The 19,554-nt window shown below is 32.3% G+C and overlaps 3 protein-coding genes across 9 annotated transcripts in view; 2 read left to right on the top strand and 1 right to left on the bottom strand.

Moving 5' to 3' along the window:
* Nucleotides 1–23: 23 nt before the first annotated feature.
* Nucleotides 24–12,188, top strand: Dmtn (transmembrane and coiled-coil domain 2 protein Dmtn). 6 transcript variants are annotated; one of them, XR_014924571.1, is made up of 12 exons: nucleotides 24–431; nucleotides 3,766–3,964; nucleotides 4,186–4,402; nucleotides 4,986–5,151; nucleotides 5,276–5,504; nucleotides 5,655–5,699; nucleotides 5,914–5,996; nucleotides 6,992–7,320; nucleotides 7,446–7,846; nucleotides 8,184–8,344; nucleotides 8,513–8,624; nucleotides 8,866–12,188. XR_014924571.1 is itself a non-coding variant. In XM_085482064.1 (11 exons), the coding sequence occupies exons 2-10, from the start codon at nucleotides 3,825–3,827 to the stop codon at nucleotides 8,338–8,340; spliced, it is 1,767 nt and encodes a 588-aa protein (XP_085338190.1). In that variant the 5' UTR covers nucleotides 24–360; nucleotides 3,766–3,824; the 3' UTR covers nucleotides 8,341–8,344; nucleotides 8,513–12,188. The 6 variants fall into 6 exon arrangements, 5 of the variants coding, with proteins under 5 accessions (XP_085338190.1, XP_029174423.1, XP_085338191.1 ...); XM_085482064.1 differs by having other exon boundaries at nucleotides 24–360; nucleotides 8,513–12,188; XM_029318590.2 differs by having other exon boundaries at nucleotides 7,031–7,320; nucleotides 8,513–12,188.
* Nucleotides 12,189–12,389: 201 nt separating this feature from the next.
* LOC114942981 (uncharacterized) lies at nucleotides 12,390–17,435 on the bottom strand. Its single transcript, XM_029318506.2, has 4 exons — nucleotides 16,736–17,435; nucleotides 15,711–16,148; nucleotides 15,209–15,448; nucleotides 12,390–15,064 (listed from the first exon to the last, which is right to left on the bottom strand). The coding sequence occupies exons 1-4, from the start codon at nucleotides 16,874–16,876 to the stop codon at nucleotides 13,601–13,603; spliced, it is 2,283 nt and encodes a 760-aa protein (XP_029174339.2). The 5' UTR covers nucleotides 16,877–17,435; the 3' UTR covers nucleotides 12,390–13,600.
* Nucleotides 17,436–17,531: 96 nt separating this feature from the next.
* LOC114942827 (RNA helicase aquarius) overlaps nucleotides 17,532–19,554 on the top strand; it is a 27,291-nt gene continuing 25,268 nt past the window's right edge. The window contains exons 1-4 of one of the 2 annotated variants that reach the window (XM_029318273.2): nucleotides 17,532–17,596; nucleotides 17,922–18,190; nucleotides 18,559–19,195; nucleotides 19,358–19,536. In XM_029318273.2, the coding sequence (XP_029174106.1) occupies nucleotides 18,107–18,190; nucleotides 18,559–19,195; nucleotides 19,358–19,536 (900 nt within the window). In that variant the 5' untranslated portion in view covers nucleotides 17,532–17,596; nucleotides 17,922–18,106. Of the gene's footprint in view, nucleotides 17,597–17,835; nucleotides 18,191–18,558; nucleotides 19,196–19,357; nucleotides 19,537–19,554 lie in introns of those variants that run through there. The other variant, XM_085482055.1, reaches the window with a different exon arrangement.

Raw genomic sequence — 19,554 nt, 5'->3', positions numbered from 1 at the left:
GATGCACCGCGGTTTCGCGACGTCACACGACGTAACGTCAGTGTTCAGTCCGGTCCAGTCAGTCTCGTCGCTCGCGTCGCTCGATGCAGACGTGTTCGCGGGTCGCGTTTCTTCTCCGCGAAAGAATCGAGAGAGAGAAGAGGAAATTTGCAGCGAGCGGACGGTGCGAATCGACGATTCTACCTGTGTATGTATGTGTGATTGTGCCGTTGCCCCGAGGACGATGCCGAGATCGTCGAGCACCAGCTCGACGACGACGACATAACGACACTTCGCTCGAGAGCGGATGCGCCCGAGGAGAAGGACCCCAACGAACGAGGACGACGGAATCGTCGCCGATGCTACTGCACCTCTCGTAAGGTACATCATCATCGTAGCGCATCGGTGCGGCTGGCCGAGATCGCGTCGTCGTAGGCTGGTCGAGCGACGAGGTGAGCGGATCGCGAGTTTTGCGACGAGTGTATTTGTGTGTATATGTGTACGTATGTATATATATATATATATATATATATATATATATATATATATATGTATATGTATATATATGTATATGTATCCTATATAGTCCAGTGTGAGACTATAAGAATCGGAGTGTCGATAGGCAAAAGCAGCTGTCTGTGCGTTCGACCGAAAGTCCTGGATAAATCGCGAAGGTAACCTTGACACGCGATATTATCCTGCGAAAAAGATCCGGCGTGTCCTCGAACCTCGTGTTTTTTTTTTTTTTTTTTTTGCGAGGAAAAATTTTCGAGAAGTTTGACAATTGACCGGTTTCATCCCAGATAGCAAAGCAGTCATTGTGACGTCGAGTTGCGTCATTTTGACAGCAAAGTGACGTATTTTGATGTCAAATTTAAAAAAAAATTTTTTTGACGTCAAAATAATGACATAATAATTCCTGCAGCTACATATCTGGAATATTCGTTTACACATCGTAGGACATAGACACAGAGACACACGTTTCTTTTCGCGAAGGACGAGACGATGACTTATGACACATTGGAGAAAGTTTCGCGGAATCGCGGAGAGACGACGAGAGACGCAATTCGACACTGCGTCTATGACACATGTAGCTCATTTAATATTCTTATCACGCGCGACGAACGTGCCTGCATGATAATACACGCCTCTGTTTTTGCTCTCATCTGTGCCTCGTCTTTGACAGTTCGCGAGTGGACGCGCATTTAGACTCCTCTGACTCCTGGTTGCGATAAAATTAGAGCATTGTTTCCTTTTTCAAATCGAAGCCCCCGTCTCATCCTGTATCTGCATGCAGAAGCAGATGTCATGACACAAATAGCCGCGGTGACAAGAAAGTTAGCTAAGCGGGACTAATTGATATCGCTTTCGACGCATATATTAACGCTTGTTAGTTTTAGATCGAGCGTCCTTCCCTTTTCGATTAGATCGGAGTAAGAATACTGCGTACATTATTTCCGACGAGATACTACACACTTTCGATCAAATTGTTTTCAAAAGATTTTTTTCGCGAAATCGTAGTTAAAATTAAATTTAAAATTATTCTCATAAATATTAATGAATGCTTTCTATTTTTTTATTCGTTCTTTAGCCCGTTTTGCCTATATATTTTTTAATTCGTTCTAGTTTTCTTTATACATTTTACAGCGAAGTAATAATAATCGGGTTATAAATTATGACTAATATTTGCAGGAATGTAATAAATGTGTAAAGGGAAGGAGAATCTAGCGAGAAATCGTGCTCTTTCTCGCCGATCCTAAATAAACGCGTGATACTTTTATAACTTTTATTATTATTAATACGGAGATCTGTGTGTTTTTGCATCGATATACCGCTCCACGCTATTATTTTGTGGTTCGCATAAACGAGCGAAATCGATTCCTCGAACAGGAGAGCGAAGTCCAGAAGAGGAAGTGGACTTTGCATTTCTTTCGAGATCGCGAGTACCTATCGTAAAAGAGTGACGTATCGTTCCGCGAACGCATTTTAAAATCGTCCTGCGATCTGTCATTGCGCGATTAGGGCAAGATTAAAAATAAATCGATGTTTTAAAAATCAATTTTGTAAAAATCATAAAAGTATCGATTATATTTATTTAAAAAATCGAAAAATACATGAATTGTTTTATATATTTATTATTGACAGACTTTTGCATAACACATAATGCATAAATTATGCAAAAATCTGTACTTCGGCCCTTTCTGTCAATAATGTATGTATAAAATGTAATGTTTTATGTATATATAAGATTATATGAAAATTATATGAATATTAAGTGAAACAAATCAAATATTAAAGAAGAAAGAAAAATTAATTGGTTTGAAAATATCAATTAATTGAAAAAAAACTCGGTTATTTTGAAGGAATATCGCCGAGATTTTCGCCAACCACGTGATCAAGTGGCAATTTTAATTTAAATTCCTTTACCTCACAAATATACGAATATGTAATTTTTTTAATTGCTCGGAATGAATGACAACAGATGATTCGACAAACATTCTACAGTTTAATCTTGCTTGTATTCCTGATTTTTCCATTCTCGAATTAAGAGAAAGTCTTTGTTACTTTCTATACGTAGTTTTAATAAATGCGCACTATAATTATCTTTATCCTCAATTCTCCTGCTTCGATGTTTTCTATTTTTCTAAATTGTATTTTTTTACGATTAAAGAAGCAAGGTGAACGAGATGAATGTCTTGAAAAACCTGTCATTTAGACTTATTATCTTCGATAAAGTGTGTCATGTCGTTTTTACTACGCATTCTTTACAATTAGTTCCAGATCTATCAGTATCACAATAATTATGATAATATCAATGATTCATCGACTCATTCAATAAATCAAGAGTAGCGAGGCAAAAAACATATTACGCATTTTTTCCTTCCTCATTTATTGCTGTAGGCAGCAATATGATAGAAGCAATGTTAAGTATAAATTAAAAAATATAATTGAAAAGTTAGAAATTTAATACAAATTTTTTGAACACATATATGAACGAAGAACACTTTTGTGCTGCTTTATTACTTATGCATTAGGCAAGACAAAAATAATTTTTATCAATGCAAGTTAAGGATGGATTTATCTCTTTGACATATCTCTCTGTGACATATCCTACATTCTAAATTTAGATACACAGACCGTGCTCAATGTATATTTAAAGTATAAATTAGATAATGTAACCTCTTAGAGAGAGAAAATTGCCATCCAAGATAAGCATAGGGGTCCAGCACAGTGGAATGTTTGTTCTTGTAACTTGCTTTATATTTTATATTATTATATTGTAACAGAAGGAATAATAGAAAAGAGTATACTTGCTTGAGAAAATTAATGAAAAAATATATAATGCAGAAAATCAAGAAATATATTAATGATAAAACAAAATTATATACACATGTACTGAAATGAATCTTTGAAATTGGGATTATTTTACCTGACTTATTCTCTGGAAAAGCCTATGAATCATGGTGATAAACTGTAACAAGATAAAGCTTATCGTAGGAGAGATATTCTGCTGATACTGACTTATTTTATCTAGTATAATACCCGAGAATACCAGAAAGCACAATGACGAATCTCTTAGATTGACAATTTCCCTTTAATCCTTGATATTTGAATCTTATTTTCCAATTTATTTAACTTAAAATTATTAAATATTGATATTTATAGAATATATATATTTTTAAATAAATTAATACAAGTTAGTTATTGTGTTAATTATAATTATGTAAAATTATACCGTACGTATTCTATAATTTTCTTGTAATACTTATGATTTGCTTTGTCTAGGTTCAATGTGAACTTACTGAAACAAAGTGGATAGATGATAAACCTTCTTGGAAGAAGACATGGCAAACTTGATGGTAAACACCTCTAGTAAGAACAGCTCGCGCAGTGGATCTCCTAGTAGAGCTCCTTCGACATCCCAACTACATCAGCCATCAACAGTGAACTTGGAGCATACTCCAAGATTGCGTAATGTTTCAATGTAAGACTTTATTAAGCAATATAATTATAGGTATTATTTATTGTACATATTAAATATATAAAAACCATTCGGCAATATATATATATATATATATATATATATATATATAATTTATTTGTGTATAATATTTTTATGTTAATTTCAACGTAGTGTAAATAATAGTTAAAAAAAAGAAATTGAAATAATAAGTAGAAGTAACATTTGTTAATTATTTGTTTTAGTTCTCAAGCAGGGGAGGGTAGCACAGGCAGTGGAAGTAGTGGTGGCGGTGGCGGTGGTACCGGAAGTAGCCTCAGCATGAAAGGCAGCAATAGACAAAGATCACCAGGAAATTTAATTCGCACGGGAGATACCATGGATGAATCAAGTAATACTACAAACACTGCCGAACCAGAGGAGTTTGTGCCAAATATTCATCCACCGACTGATGACGAAGGAGTATGTATTAAAATATTTTCGTTGATTCGAGGGAAAAATTTGAAGAAATCTCTTTATTCACTAACGAAATACTTTACGAGACAATACACGTTTACATCAACAACGGGCAGGAAAATTATCACTTTGTGCGCCTAATGTATATGTGTCTGAGCATAATATGACTTTGCATTCTTACATAAAAAGAGTTACATAATATTGTATATGCACTAGTGTAGTGGATTATCAACTTACATGCAGTCAGGTCATAGGTTAAATTAATATGATTATGCGTATAATTTGTCACAGTTTACAACAACACTATTAATTTCAGTTTTCAGCAAGACTATTAATTTCATATCTAAATTACTTATATTCAAAATTTACTTCAAAATTTTGCGATTTATTTATTTAACTGCAGAGAATAGAATATAAATTAATTTGTTTCTAGTATGTTAAAATTTTATTTAAAATAATTTATTTTTCTATATTTAATATTCTATACATATATGTGATTTTTATATTATTTTATACACCTTATCTTCAAATATCTTCAAATTCATGTATGTATATATGTGTATTATTAATGTATTTAATATATCTATAGGAACAATACCATCCAACTCAATCGTTCCTATCGAATGGCTCTTCTGAATTGATAGCCGATGATGTTGACTCTAGCGCAGCACGGGTTCGTCAAGCTATTGAACATATACAAAGTAAAATTGCTAAGACGCGAGAGTTGATAAGAATAGAACAAACCACGCGAGATGGTATGTAAACATTTCTCAATTTAACTTCTACGTACAAAGGCAGAAAGAATTTACCTTTCTCTTATTTTGATATGTATTATTTATTCTTATACATACAATTTATATTGTTATTTGATCTTTATAGAAAACGTCAATGAATATTTAAAATTGGCTGCTAATGCTGACAAACAACAATTAACTAGGATTAAAACGGTATTTGAGAAGAAGAACCAAAAATCGGCGCACAGTATTTCACAGTTACAAAAAAAGTTAGACAGTTATATGAAGAAATTGAAAAATTACGAAATGAATGGCGCACCTACGAGTCACAGACAACCGAGAGAAATGTTGCGCGATATGGGACAAGGACTTAAGTAAGTATTAAGTAGATGATTATTTTAAGTGTAATTTATTTTTTTCATATCTAGAGAAAAATATCTATTTGTCGTAAAGGAAAAAATTTATATATATCTTACTAAATAAGTATTAAAAATAATTTGACTAAATTTGGACCTGAATTTCAGAAATGTGGGAGGAAACATAAGAGACGGAATCACTGGTTTTTCAGGGTGAGTGTTCATTTAAAAATAGATCCCATATTTCAAGTGTATACTGAAATTATATTCTTATGTGGTTGATTCATCACAAAACTTTTTAGAATCGTATTGCTATTAATATCACTGCAACTTAAAATTAACTAAATATATTAGAAAATTTACAAAAATATTACTATATAAAAATATGCTTATTTATATTTATAATCATGTTCTCATTATATTGCAGAACTGTAATGTCTAAACCAAGAGAGTTTGCTCATCTTATTAAAAATAAATTCGGAAGTGCTGATAACATAAATACTTTATCACGTAAGTGACGATAAATAAATAAATTTTTAGTGAATTTCGTACACAATTCATATTTATATATACATAAAATATAGTATATTAATAATTAATTTAATTAAGAACTATATAAATATAATATTTATATAGCACTCAATTAAAAAAAAAGTAAGATTGGGAAGGGAATCAGAGTAATACATTTTTTTAATAATACATTATATGCTGTTATTTTTTTATATTAAAAAAGTTTATATCATTTTTTATATATATAAAAATCATACAATCTGTTCTTTAGCATTTATTTATATGTGAAATATGTTTGAATAAGAGAAAATAAATATTTTTTAACATTTTTGCTATCATGGCAGTTGAAAGTAGTAAGTAATACGTTGCTCAAGGGGCGAAAGAATTCTGTTACACTTTATCATATGCTTCCTGCACACAATATTTGTATTTTTCTTTGACTCTGCTTCTAGCTTCTTATCTTCTTTACAAAATTAAGTGATAACAATATTTTTGTCTTAAGTATTTGATATCAAAAGTTATCTTGTTTATATAATATATTTCTTACTTTTAAAACTTTTTTGCTTGTTAACCCTTTCTATTTCTTTTTTGACAATACAATTTTTTAATATAATCTTGTCCTGTCTTTTATGTTGTACATATTTATTTAATCTTATTATGTAGCGAGATTATTATGTGATTTGTATATAGTTGCTTCTTCTGTAATTACGTATTTGTCTTTCTTTAGTTACTATCAGTTATCCAATACTTAAAAAAATAATGCTAAAATGTATAATTTACAAATTAATTAATATTGTGTTGTATATATAAATTATAATAATAAACCAAAATTTCTTTACTTTTTAACATCATCTAAAATAATAAAAAGAGCTATTTATGCGTTTTGTTGGTGTAAGGAAACTAAATAACTTAACAAAATAATAATTTTCATTTCTCGAAAGGCCAAGCTTTGGTATTGGATAACATTCTAACTTGCCACCTCTGTGTCTCTACAGATGGCTCGACTTTTTATGTAAACGATACACCGCATGCAGGTAATGGTGATAATGCTAGCGTTGAAGAAGATAAAACTCATCATGGTTCAGCCACGCTTCCTGGTGGATGCAGTCTAGGATCTACCCAAAGCGCAGCGGCTATGAAATTCCCGTCCGAGGAAGGATCGGAGTGTTCTAGTGTAACCAGTGAAAGCGGTCCTGGTAGTAGAGGACAGCCGCACGCCTGTCACAGTAACAATGCAGCCTTGAGTCTCAAATCTATTTTCGCAGAATTGCAAGAACACCGGGAAAATCTTGACCAAATGAGAGAAAAATTAGATAGTGTAAAGGTTCGTATTTAATCTCGATCTAGCAGCATTCAATACATTTGGGTTGATATTTTAAATGGATTATATAAATATATAAAATTTAAAAAATTATATGTAATTATAGCGAATTTTTTTTTGTTGCCTAGACATTACAACAGGAAGTGACATATCTCTCCCATTCCCTCCAAGAAGAACGTTTCAGATGCGAACGTTTGGAAGAGCAGATTAACGATTTAACGGAGTTACATCAGAATGAAGTGGAAAATTTGAAACAGACTATCACGGATATGGAGGAAAAAGTGCAATATCAAAGCGAGGATAGACTGCGTGATATACACGAGATGTTGGAGAGTTGTCAAACAAAAATTTGTAAAATGGAACATCAACAACAACAGCATCAGCAATACGTAACGTTGGAGGGTCTAGATAATAGCAATGCAAGAGCATTGGTTGTAAAATTGATAAATGTAGTATTAACTGTATTGCAAGTTATTTTGCTTCTCGTTGCAACCGGTGCTGGTATTATGATGCCTTTCCTCAGAACTAGGTAAGATTATTATTAAAATAACTTGTTTTGTTGTTCATTGTAACAATGGAATATTTAAATTATCCATCAATGGAATCAATGGATACTCCATTAATGGAATATTTAAATTAAATATTCTGTGTTATGTTTTTATCATTTTAATAGATAATTATACATAATACGTTAATGTGCAATATAAATAAGATATTAATATATATAATAATCTTTCTCTCTTCTTAAATCGCGATGTTATTTTCTATTATTAAATTTAATTCATCTTCATACCACAATATGATCATAAAACTGATTTTATTTTGCTCATTCATTATTCTGTTTTGTTTTTGCATGTTTGTTACAGCTGTACTAAGCCTCATTGTTTCATGTGTAGGGTGCGTATATTAACAACTACATTCGTTGTGCTTGGCATAGTATTTGTGCTAAAGCAATGGCCTGAGGTACATGACGTTGGCAGTCATCTCATACGTCATCTTAAACAGACCCTCGCCATGAAGTAGCATTGTAAGTATATTAAATCTTCAGTCACATTTTTTGTTGATGCAATTTAATGTGTCACTATAATTCAGAATTTAAAGTAAATCTAATATATAAAAATTCGCAAATAATTCATCACAGATTTATTTATTATAACATTTTTTTAATTATTAATAATAGTATTTATTATTTTAGGGTGGAATACTTAAATTTAATTGAATTTTGTGATGAAGCTGGGTTAGATTGGATACACATTGATTGAAACCTTGCATCCACTTATCAGTGTTGTAATATTGAAGCAATAATAGTATGTATACATGTAAATAAGTTTATTTGTATCTTTGGTTATTTTAAACTTTATTATTATTATTGTTTTCGTAAAAAATAAGTAATATGTTATTTCTATTTTTGATATTATTATTTAAATTGACGCAAAGTTATTTTGCTGTAAGTAAATACGCGTTTTTTCAATTAATTTGTACAAATTTTCATTAATTTATATTCACATTTTGATCTGATATTAGCTTCATTTTTTCATGATTCATTAGCGATCTATAGTGCTGGACGAATTAGAAATTAAAGCACAGAGAACAATTCAAATAGTGTTATATAGTGTGACACTGCTTGGGTATATATATGTGATACATTATTATGAAAGTTTAATTTCACCAATTGGTAACATATCTCATATGTTTATTTTTTGGCGGATAAATAGCTAAAAGAATTAGTGTAAAACAAATCAAGTGAAAAAGTGTTGTTTAAGTGATGCACACCAGAACACTGTCTTCAACCTTCACAATGATAGCTCCAGCGACAATTTGTTAATGTAAAAACGGTTCGTTTTGAATCCTCTTGGATATATATGTTGAAACTAAATGAAGAATTTGTAACATCCCAATCGTCCAATTGCTAAACAATAATTGTAAATTAAGGCAGAGCTCTTATATCATTAAAAAAATAGCTGCTGTTCGGTATTGTATAAAGTAGTGTATATTGTACATTGTTTACTTGTTATTTGTAAGATTCGATATATAAAAAGGTATAAATTCTCTAGAAAATGCAAGCTTTTTAATTATCATTGTTATGCATTGCATAAAATAATAGTTAGCGTGTAAATTAAGTCCCACATGCGATGAAAGGGACAATGAAAGAAATTCTGCTAAAAATTACGTTAAAAAAGATATTATGTTTGTGGAAAATCAAAGTGAATACGAAATTTAAATGTAAATAACAAGTTTCACGTACAATGCGCGCATGTACTATTAAATCCGATATCAATAAAAGAGGACCAATTGTCTCTTTCCTCTTATACTACAATACAATTTCCATCGCATATAAAATATCTTAAAATGTATGACAATGGTAAACACAAATTAATTATTAGCTCAGTTAGCAATTTAATCATCAAAACACATAAATCTGCATGTATATTATAATGAGCATAAAGAATTGTGAACCATGACAGTTAATTGAAATGAGAGAAAGACTGAAGGACTACAGTGCTGTAGGAATTATGTTTAATTTAACATTGGCGTGAATTGAATGTATATTATTATTTTAAGTTTTTAATATCAGAAAAAAATTCCTTGTATAAATTAATATCATATTATAATGTGGAAGAATGTAAATTTATAGAAACGCGCAAAGTATATTTGATATGCAGTAAAAACAAGTTAAAATCACAAAATAGAATTCTAAAACAAGATTCACAGCGTCTTGTGCTTTTTCTATGTATGTTATCGTTAACAGAGCATAAATATGACTTCTATATTCACCATTTTACAATATTTTTTCATTTTTTCACTATTCCGTGTCTGAAATGATCCATGTTAAAGCATTATTGTTACTCGATACACGAATCGCAACATACGATGCACATTTAAATTAAATAGGAAATATCTGTAGGAAGATTTCATTTTATTGAAATAATTTTATCACGCTGTTTCTGTCTTGCACATAAAAATTTCAATGTTTATCCTCATTTTAGGCTATATGTGTTTGAAGCTAAGTAATAATAACAATAGCTCGTATTCAACAATTCGGTGTCAATTTAATGGCATAGCAAATATAACAGCACAAAGAATTTCCTATTCAGAATATAATTCAAAATAGCTGCTTATATTGTATGTAAAAGAAATTTAGTGATGTTTCACTATGTGTCGATACGAATATTTTGAATATTGATAGTATACATTGCTGTCAAATGTTGTATTAATTTATAAGTATGAAATAAGATAAAAAAAGGGATAAGAATGTTTGATAAATGAGTATCAATTCAGTATATGGAAATTAAAAGCGTGGTGAAATAATTTATGCTAGTGCAAAAAGATTGCTATTCAATTTATTCTTGATCTCAAAGCAATGGAAATTTGCATATTCATTGGGTATATTTGGGTTTTTCTCACGAGATTATCCAGCAAAGTTCTCGTCTGTATAGCTTAGCATTGATTTGGACAATTTAACATTTGACGTCAGAAAAAAATGATGTTTAAATATTTTCAATATTGTTTTTCATGTTCCTCTAGAGTAAATATTCCATTTCGGATTTATACAAATTGCTGTGATTATACTAGGTTTATATATAAGCTTAAAATTTAAGAAGCAGCTTTGGGATCAATATAATCGCGATTGGAAAATACTACACAAAACGTACATGCTGTATAATAATAAATTTTTCGTAAATATCATGCATCATTCATATAGTAAGTAATATTTGCGACAAATAAAAACGTATATAATATATTAATTCAACCGAATATCTTCGTCAATATGTTTCTTTTGTTACATAAAATACATGTAACTAATTTTTTTAAATGTAAATATTTAATATTACATAATCAGAAAAATAGCTAAAATGTATAGGGTGTTGAATATATATTAAATTTTATATTAAAATGTGACAATGTTTGAATTGCATTTAGTTTCTTTAAATTAAATTTAATATTTAAGAAAATTATTTATTTTGTTCTATATTTTTGTTTGATAATACAAAAACATCCTATATGTTTGTAATTTTAGATCATGGTGCTTTGTAATATATATATTTAACACTATTAGAGGATTAGAGAATTTATTCATACGATCGACCACCGATTTATAACGAGGGCCCCTGCACGCTTACAAAAATATATATATATTCGAGCGATACGTAGAAGAAAATTGAAAAATTAAAATATATATAATAGATTGATGCGCTAATTCTCGAAATTATAAAAAGAGTTATTAAACAACGACGAACGTATTTTGTACTTCATTGAACTATCGCATAAGTTTACGTTTTTCTATATAAAGCCGTTTACAATTTTATATGTATTTTATATTTACGAAACTCTACGGCACAATGTCATACAAATAGTATATGCACCATATAATTTGCGATGTAATCGGTAATGAGTATTGGAAAATATAATCATTTGTCGTCGTTTGTAGCTCTTATAGGGGCCCTTTATATATGTAGATATAACGTAGACAACAGAATTATTAAATAAATTATGTCATCGATGCCTTGCGTAGGTAGGTAGTTAATGTCAAATTATAGAATAAATATTCGTTGTCAATTGTAGAACGGTAATAGGCAAAGCCAGCAGCAGTTATATTGTAAAGATTGTTACATTCATTGTATATATATAAAACAGCTGCGTATTCGCGCAATTCTGATATCTAAGAGATAATAAAAAGAATATTTCAAAAACTCTCTGAACATACGCTAAATTTATAATATCCATTTTTCGATACACCGATATACTTTTTAGACGTACATCGTGTTATTGCTGCTGGTAGAGTCGACGTACCGAGGTACGACTTGATTGAGCGAATGCTCTACGATTCGCATTATTTCGTACTGTCAAAATAAAACGAATTTTTAGTAAAATCAGTTATATTCAATTTCACTTTGACACCTTGCTCATTTGATTAATAATTCTACTCATTAAAAGTATACTAATTGAAAAAATAATCGAAATAATAAATAAAAAGAAATTAATCGAAAAAATATACAAAATATAATCGAAACATTTGTTATAATTTAACGGGTACATTTAGGAATAATGCGGCCAATCATAAAAAGCATACGTCGATGTAAAGTTCTTTTATATTTTCTCTTCCAAGAGTTTCTGTTAATAATAAAATATTACAGTCATATCGCAATATCTTACAAATAATATTTTTATTCAATTATTTTATTATATATATCACAATTTCTAGTTTGTGTTGTGCACAAAAAGCTGATTTATATCTATTAAGATATTTTCGATAACTGCACACATAAAAATATGCAGCACACATACATTCAGATTTATAATTAAATTTATCTCCTTGAATTCTCTTTCATTGAAATTCATCAAAAATCTTTATTTAGAAGCAGCGTCATTGTATAGTGTTTTGTTGTAAAAGTGCATCAGCCTTCGATTTATTTTAAATAATACTTTGCTATATGTAAGAAAATATCTTACTTTATTACAATATTAATATTTTTTTTTTACGTAATAGACAAAAATTTGGAAATATATAAAAAAGAATGTATAATTTTGCAAAAAATTTAATATACACAAATGTAAGTGTATTGATTAACAAAATAAAATAGATCTTTATATATATATAGATCAATATTATAATCTTAAATACTTGAAAATATATTTTTTTATACTCTCATATTTTTTCTAATTCTTATCTAAATTTATTCTTTATAAAATATCAAATTATAAAAGTGTAAGCCATGTTTCTCAATTTATTGAAACAACGTAATCTTCATCATTAATATCATTAGTTATTTGATGTTTAAATATTACTACGGTTTTATTCTATACTATAAAACGTGTGTTCTCATATTGTTTTTAAAAGAATTTATGCCATTTAATTAACTTTTATCATAATCTTTCAAAAATTGCAAATAACGTTTGTTTGTTTATCCTCGTAATCTGAGGGACAATTATAAGAAAAAAAATCGATATAAAAGATTTATATTCACATTACCTGAAATTACAATATGTTTCTTCAAAAAGAGAGAACTAAAGGATGATACTGTTGTTTAAAGAACATATATAAAATCATATCAATTATCGCGTCATAATTCAAGTATTTTAATTGCATTTTTATATACCACAAGAACTCCTTGTAAAAATAGTTTTGTATAAAGTTTTCGAATATACAATAGATTGGTAGAGAGAATACACTATGGTGAGACGAAAGCAGTTTGTTATGTAACAAATGCGGATGAAATTTCCTTAGCACCTCGGAAGTTTGCACCTTACCGCGAAATTCGTACATTATCTTTTTGCAACTTCTTCAATCTACGCTGATTTGAATTCCGTCGTGCGAATCTCTGTCCACGATATCGGACGAGAGGATGATCTTGATCTCTCCCTCCTCGTTCGCAGGCTCGTCCTTTTGCACGGGAGTCGTAACGTGATTCTTCTTCCGGTGACACATCATTGTTGACCTGGACACGAAGCCTCTGCCGCAGGCGTCGCACTTGTACGGCCGTTCGCCGGTGTGCAAACGCTTGTGAATCGCCATCGGGCTGAACTGCGTGAAGGTTTTATTGCACACGTCGCATCTGTAAGGACGCTCGCCCGTGTGGGATCGCCGATGACAGCGTAGGGCCGCACGTCGGGCGAATACTTTACCGCATATCTCGCATTTGAAGCTCTTCTCGCCGGTGTGCATGGTCGAATGAATCTTGAGGTCGACTCGCGTGAGGAATCCCTTACCGCAGACCTCGCATAGATACGGCTTCTCGCCCGTGTGGATCCGCAGATGCGTGTTGAGATAACTCTTGCTGACGAACATCTTGTTGCACACCGCGCACGGATACTGACGATTGTCCGTGCCCGAATGTATCTTCTGATGGCTCTTACAGAGGCCCTTGGTGATGAAACCGCGGCCACAGATCTCGCACATGTACGGCTTCACGCCGAGATGACGGTTTTCGTGGTCGAGTAACGACTGCTTCGTCTTGAAGTTCTGGCCGCACGTCATGCACGGATATGGTTTTACGTCCGAGTGCACTCTTTGATGCACGATGAGATAGCTTTTGCACTGGAACCCTTTGCCGCAGGTGGAGCAATTGTAATCGAATTGACCCGTATGCGTGGCAGCGTGCTGCGCCAGGCCAATCTTGCTACGAAATGCTTTACCGCATGTCGTGCATTGAAACGGTTTCTCCCCCGTATGCTTGCGCATGTGCTCCTGCAGTTTGTAATTCGTTCTATACTGCTTGCCGCATTCGTCGCATGTTTTCGCGGTCCATTTCCGTTTCACAGTTGGCGACTGTTTCTTTTGCTCCTCTTGATTACCACTTTTCTCTCGCGATGGTGTCGCTGTTGCAACGTTCAATTGCGTGTCCTTTTCCTTATCGACTAGTTGATCTTTATATACAATGCACTGCTCTTTATGTAAATTTAATCCCTCGACACTGGTAAAGTACAAGTCGCAGTAACAGCGACAGAAATGTTGTTCAAAGTGTGCAGCCAAGCTGGTCGTTTCCATAGTTGCCTCGTTGCAGAATGGGCACATGTACCAATGAGAACCAGTTTCGTCCATGGTAGGATTGTTGAGCGTAGATTCTAGCAACGCGTGCTTGGTTTCTTTCGTATATTTAATTATTTCGCAAGACATGTCATTTATCTGACTTGTAGATGGTAAAGCGTTCACTGAATCGACGTGTTCACGAATTCCATTTTCATTTATACAAGATTCTTCCATTTCAATTTTTGCATCAGCCTCAGAAGAATCAAAATTATCTGATACCTGAATTATAAATTTTAATTAGAATTTAAGTCGTGTAAATATTATATAAGTAATTTATATAGTTTTACTTCTGTTAATGTGTTTTAAATTGTAGATTTTTTCTTTATACGAGTTGCTCAAGTGCATTTAAAAAACTATACTTACATTATTTTCAAGTACATGTTGCGACTCTACTGTAGTTAATCTATCTTGTAATCTATGATATTCTTCTTTAATTGATCTCGTCTCATACTTTTCACAATAATGCACTATCTGTTCTTGGCTTTGATCTTCGGAACTGATAGAAGTAACATAATTAATTCCCAACTGACTCAAATGACCATCCAAATTTTCCACTACAGTCATATCACCCTCCAAATGCATTGCAATCTGGTGATTTGATACCTATAAAATATAATTTACAATTTTTAATTTGAAAATGAGAAATTACATATTTTACGACTCAATTTTTAATTGGGTAAACTGTAAGAAATTATCCGCAAATTATTTCACTTTTCATATTCCATAAGAATTAGTGTTTTTTAATTACAATAATATAATCACATCATGTACAGAAATACTTGTATAAGCTATCAATTCACAAACATTTACAGAAAACCCAACATGTGAAATTTACAAAAAAGTAAATACAGGTTGTTTTAATTACTTCTCTTATGTGTTCATCGACCATTCTCACAGTATCGCCATCTAAACAATCAATGCCTGTTACTTGAATGTCTGCATCTTGTTGACCTATCTCTTCTTGAGTAACCACTTGTTCACCACCAGCTAGATCCATTTCATCCATTACTTGCATTGTATGCATGGTGGATTCCGCACTCTCATGAGGTATAGCCGAATGGCTTTGTACATCTTCATTATTAATCTGTATGTCATTCAAATTTCTTCGAACTGTGCCTATATTATTCACATTTGCCAAATCGTGCTCCGATATATGCATTACCACCCCTTTACCAATTTCTTTCAACATTTTCATAAACATTCCTTCTGTATGTAAACATTTTTCACGAAAATCAAAGAGCTGATCTAATTTAAACGCACATTCTTCACAAACCACTTTGGGCAACTGATCTGTCAAGGATACCTGAAATTTATTACATACAATATATTATTCTAAGTAGCGTGATTACTTTTATATCACAAATAACTTAATACTTTTGTTTTTCATTCAAGTAAAAATATTAAAATCATAAGAGATATTTCAGAAAAATACTCGCATCACTATTAATCCTAGGTGAACAAATTAAAATCTTTTTCGATCTATATTATAAAACTTTAGAATATATCAATTAAAATAATTATCAATAAACTTTTATATTACAAATAACTTAATATACTTTTATTTCACGTTTTAAGTAAAAATATTAAAATCATAAGAGCAGAATTTTCTATGTATTTCAGAAAGATTGCACCATTTTTTAGTAATCCTAGGTAAACAAATTATCTTTTTCGATCTACATTATAAAAATTTAGAATATATATATATATATATATCAATTAAAATAATTATCGAGATCGATGATAAAAGCGTATGCTTATCCAAAAATAAACGTATATTCGTTTTACTCCAATATAACTTTTACGTGTGGAAGATCAAGAGATCGGAGAGTAAGAAAAAATAAAAAATCCGAGAATATACACCGGGATATCTCTGGTCCAGATTGAATTTACCTGAACCGGCAGACAGGCTGCGATCTTCTTGTCGATGTTGCGCATCTGTTCGCCGGCCTCGAAAATCGGCAGTCCCATCAGGATGCCGGTCTTGGTCGCGCACAAACGACACAGATAATCGAACTCCTCGACGACGGCCATATCGTACAAGGAGGAAACCCTCGTCTCCTTCTAGGGCAGCTTATCTTAGGACACGGAGGGGTCCGAATTCAGAGAGCGCGATTGCGATCGCGATTCGCTGCTCCCGCAACAAGCATAATCTCTCGTAATTTCGCGTTCCTCGTTATCCGGAATCTCCAGGATATCGCGAACGACACGTCGAAATGTTTTGTCAAATCGCTCGTCCGTAATATAACATTTGATACTGGTCGTAACGCGATCTTGAAGCGTTTGATCCGGGGGGGAAAAAAGAATGGGGAGATTTGCTTCTCGTTACGATTCGCCATAGATCAAAGAGACAACGTAGAAAGGAAACTCGCGATTCGTCAAATTTTACCTGCTCAGTCGTGCATGATTTTTCCTCTAATTTATAAATGCGTATATGACATAATATTAAAATATTTTCACTCACACATGTAGATGACACTTACATTCTTGATAAGAAAACAATTTATCGAAAACATTTTCAGAGAATAGGAGAGACAGAGAGAGAAAGAGAGATGCTTCTTCTCTCTCACTTCGCCGTGCTGCGCACTCGAAGACGGTGGAGGGGAGACTGACGCGCGCATGCGCAACTGTCTCTCCCACTCCGCGGCCATCACGTGACACGTCTTACGTGACTTTCATTTTGTCCCTAGATGAAAGTCGAGTTAAAGTCGCAGGCGTGAAGACGTGCTCTCTCTTTCTCTCCACGATAATGAGGTATTGTACGAAAAATTCTTTAATTAAAACAGGGTTGCGCGGTAACATTAAACGCATTGAAGCATGCGAAACGTAATTATAAAGTGCAACGCATAGAATACTTTGATCAAACCAATATTACGACTCGTAAGCGAGAGATGATATAGTTTTTCGTCAATTCGCTTTTATCAAATTTTAAATGCGCGCGTGATTTAAATATAGAAAATATTTGACGTATCCTAACGCCACGTAGTGGCCGACATCGGCGTCATTTCGTAGTCAGTTATGAACTTTTGTATGTTTTGACACGTGAATTCTTCGATTATATGAGTGATTTGATTGATAGGAACGAAGAGGACAAGGATTTCTCTATCCCGATTGTGTGATCAAATGCTTTCAAATATTTATAGCATCGATTTAAACGCGATCCTTGCATATCGAATGCATTAATTGCATTTTGTATATACCGGTGAGCGAAGTAAGGTTAATATTTGTTCGAATTGAAGTTAGCGGTTTTTGTAAAAATACGAAATGGAAAATCAAAACGCACCGCCCATCAAGAGTAATAATCCTGCTCCGACTGTGGAACAGATAAATGCAGACAGGATCACTCAGGTAACTTTCATTTTACCGAAATTTACAAGTAATGATAATATAAATATGATCAGATAAATTGACGTTTCACGTTTTTGTCGATTAATATTATAAGTTTGTTTTCTATTTCTGCACTGGTTGAACTGGTGCAATAAGTTAGAGTGAGACAAATATATTTTGTCTTTAATTTATTGCAAGTATATTTTTTGTACAAGTTAATGCAATAAGTCAGAATGAGACAAATATATTTTGTCTCACTCTAATTTATTGCATCAACTTGTGCAAAATATTCTTGTTTTACTCTGACTTATTGCACCAACTCTAATTTATTGTACAAGTATATTTTGTCTTATGATTATTTTATTATCTTGCATTATAATTCTGTGCAGCTTGCAAATAAATACTGGGCGCCACACACTACAGATACTCATCTACCGTTCAAGCCTCAGATAGTGGAGGACATTTACGTGCAAGAGATATGTGCATCCAAGTTCTCCATTCGAAGAATCATGATGCTGGAATTTAGTCAGTACCTGGAGAATTTTCTCTGGCCAAACTACAATGCGGAGAATGCAACACGAGCACACACCATGTCCATTGTTGTCATGGTGAATGAAAAGTTTAGAGAGCGAGTGCAAGTTTGGGAGGCATTTGAGAAGAATTCAACTTACTTTCCTGGTTTTTTTCAAAACGTTCTTGAAGCGTGCTTAGAGGAAAGCATAATGGACTTTGATTTAAAGGAACAGACAGCATTGATAGTATTCTTGAATCATTGTTTCAATTCTATGGAGATATTGTTAGTTAGGGAGGAAGTCAAAAGATTGGTATCTCTGTCTATGTGGATTTCCTTGCAACACGGTAGAAGGGAACTTGAATTTAGAAAGTATCCAAAATGGAGGAAATATTGGAAAATTATAAGAAAGAAGGATAATCCGGTGCAAAAGGAGAAGCTCGAGTGGGAACGCAGATTCTTGCACAAGCTCATGATAAAATTTATGACAATATTGGAGACAGTTCCTGCAGAAGGTACATATCTTTGTTTTGTATATCATTGTCTTATGTAAAAAAAAATTAAATTTTGTTATATTTAAAAGAACACAATTTCTATAAATAAATACAAATCTTATTAAACAGTAGGATAAATTAAATATATAAAATAACAACTCCAATAATGAATATATTTTACAGGACCTGTACTTCCAGACAAAGTGCGATACTGTGAAAGATTTTTGGAACTGATCATCGATCTCGAGGCTTTACTTCCCACCAGACGTTTCTTCAACACTGTTATGGATGACAATCATCTGGTGGTGCGTTGCCAGTTATCTAATTTATTACATCGACCAGAGGGAAGTTTATTTGGACAGGTAAGTTTTTGCACAAAA

The sequence above is a fragment of the Nylanderia fulva genome, unplaced genomic scaffold (genome assembly GCF_048542155.1).
Source record: "Nylanderia fulva isolate GAGA-0341 unplaced genomic scaffold, ASM4854215v1 Scaffold2, whole genome shotgun sequence".
NCBI classification, from domain to species: Eukaryota; Metazoa; Arthropoda; class Insecta; order Hymenoptera; family Formicidae; genus Nylanderia; species Nylanderia fulva.
The sequence above is the reverse complement of the archived record's forward strand: the minus strand, read 5'-3'. Positions and strand labels throughout refer to the sequence as shown.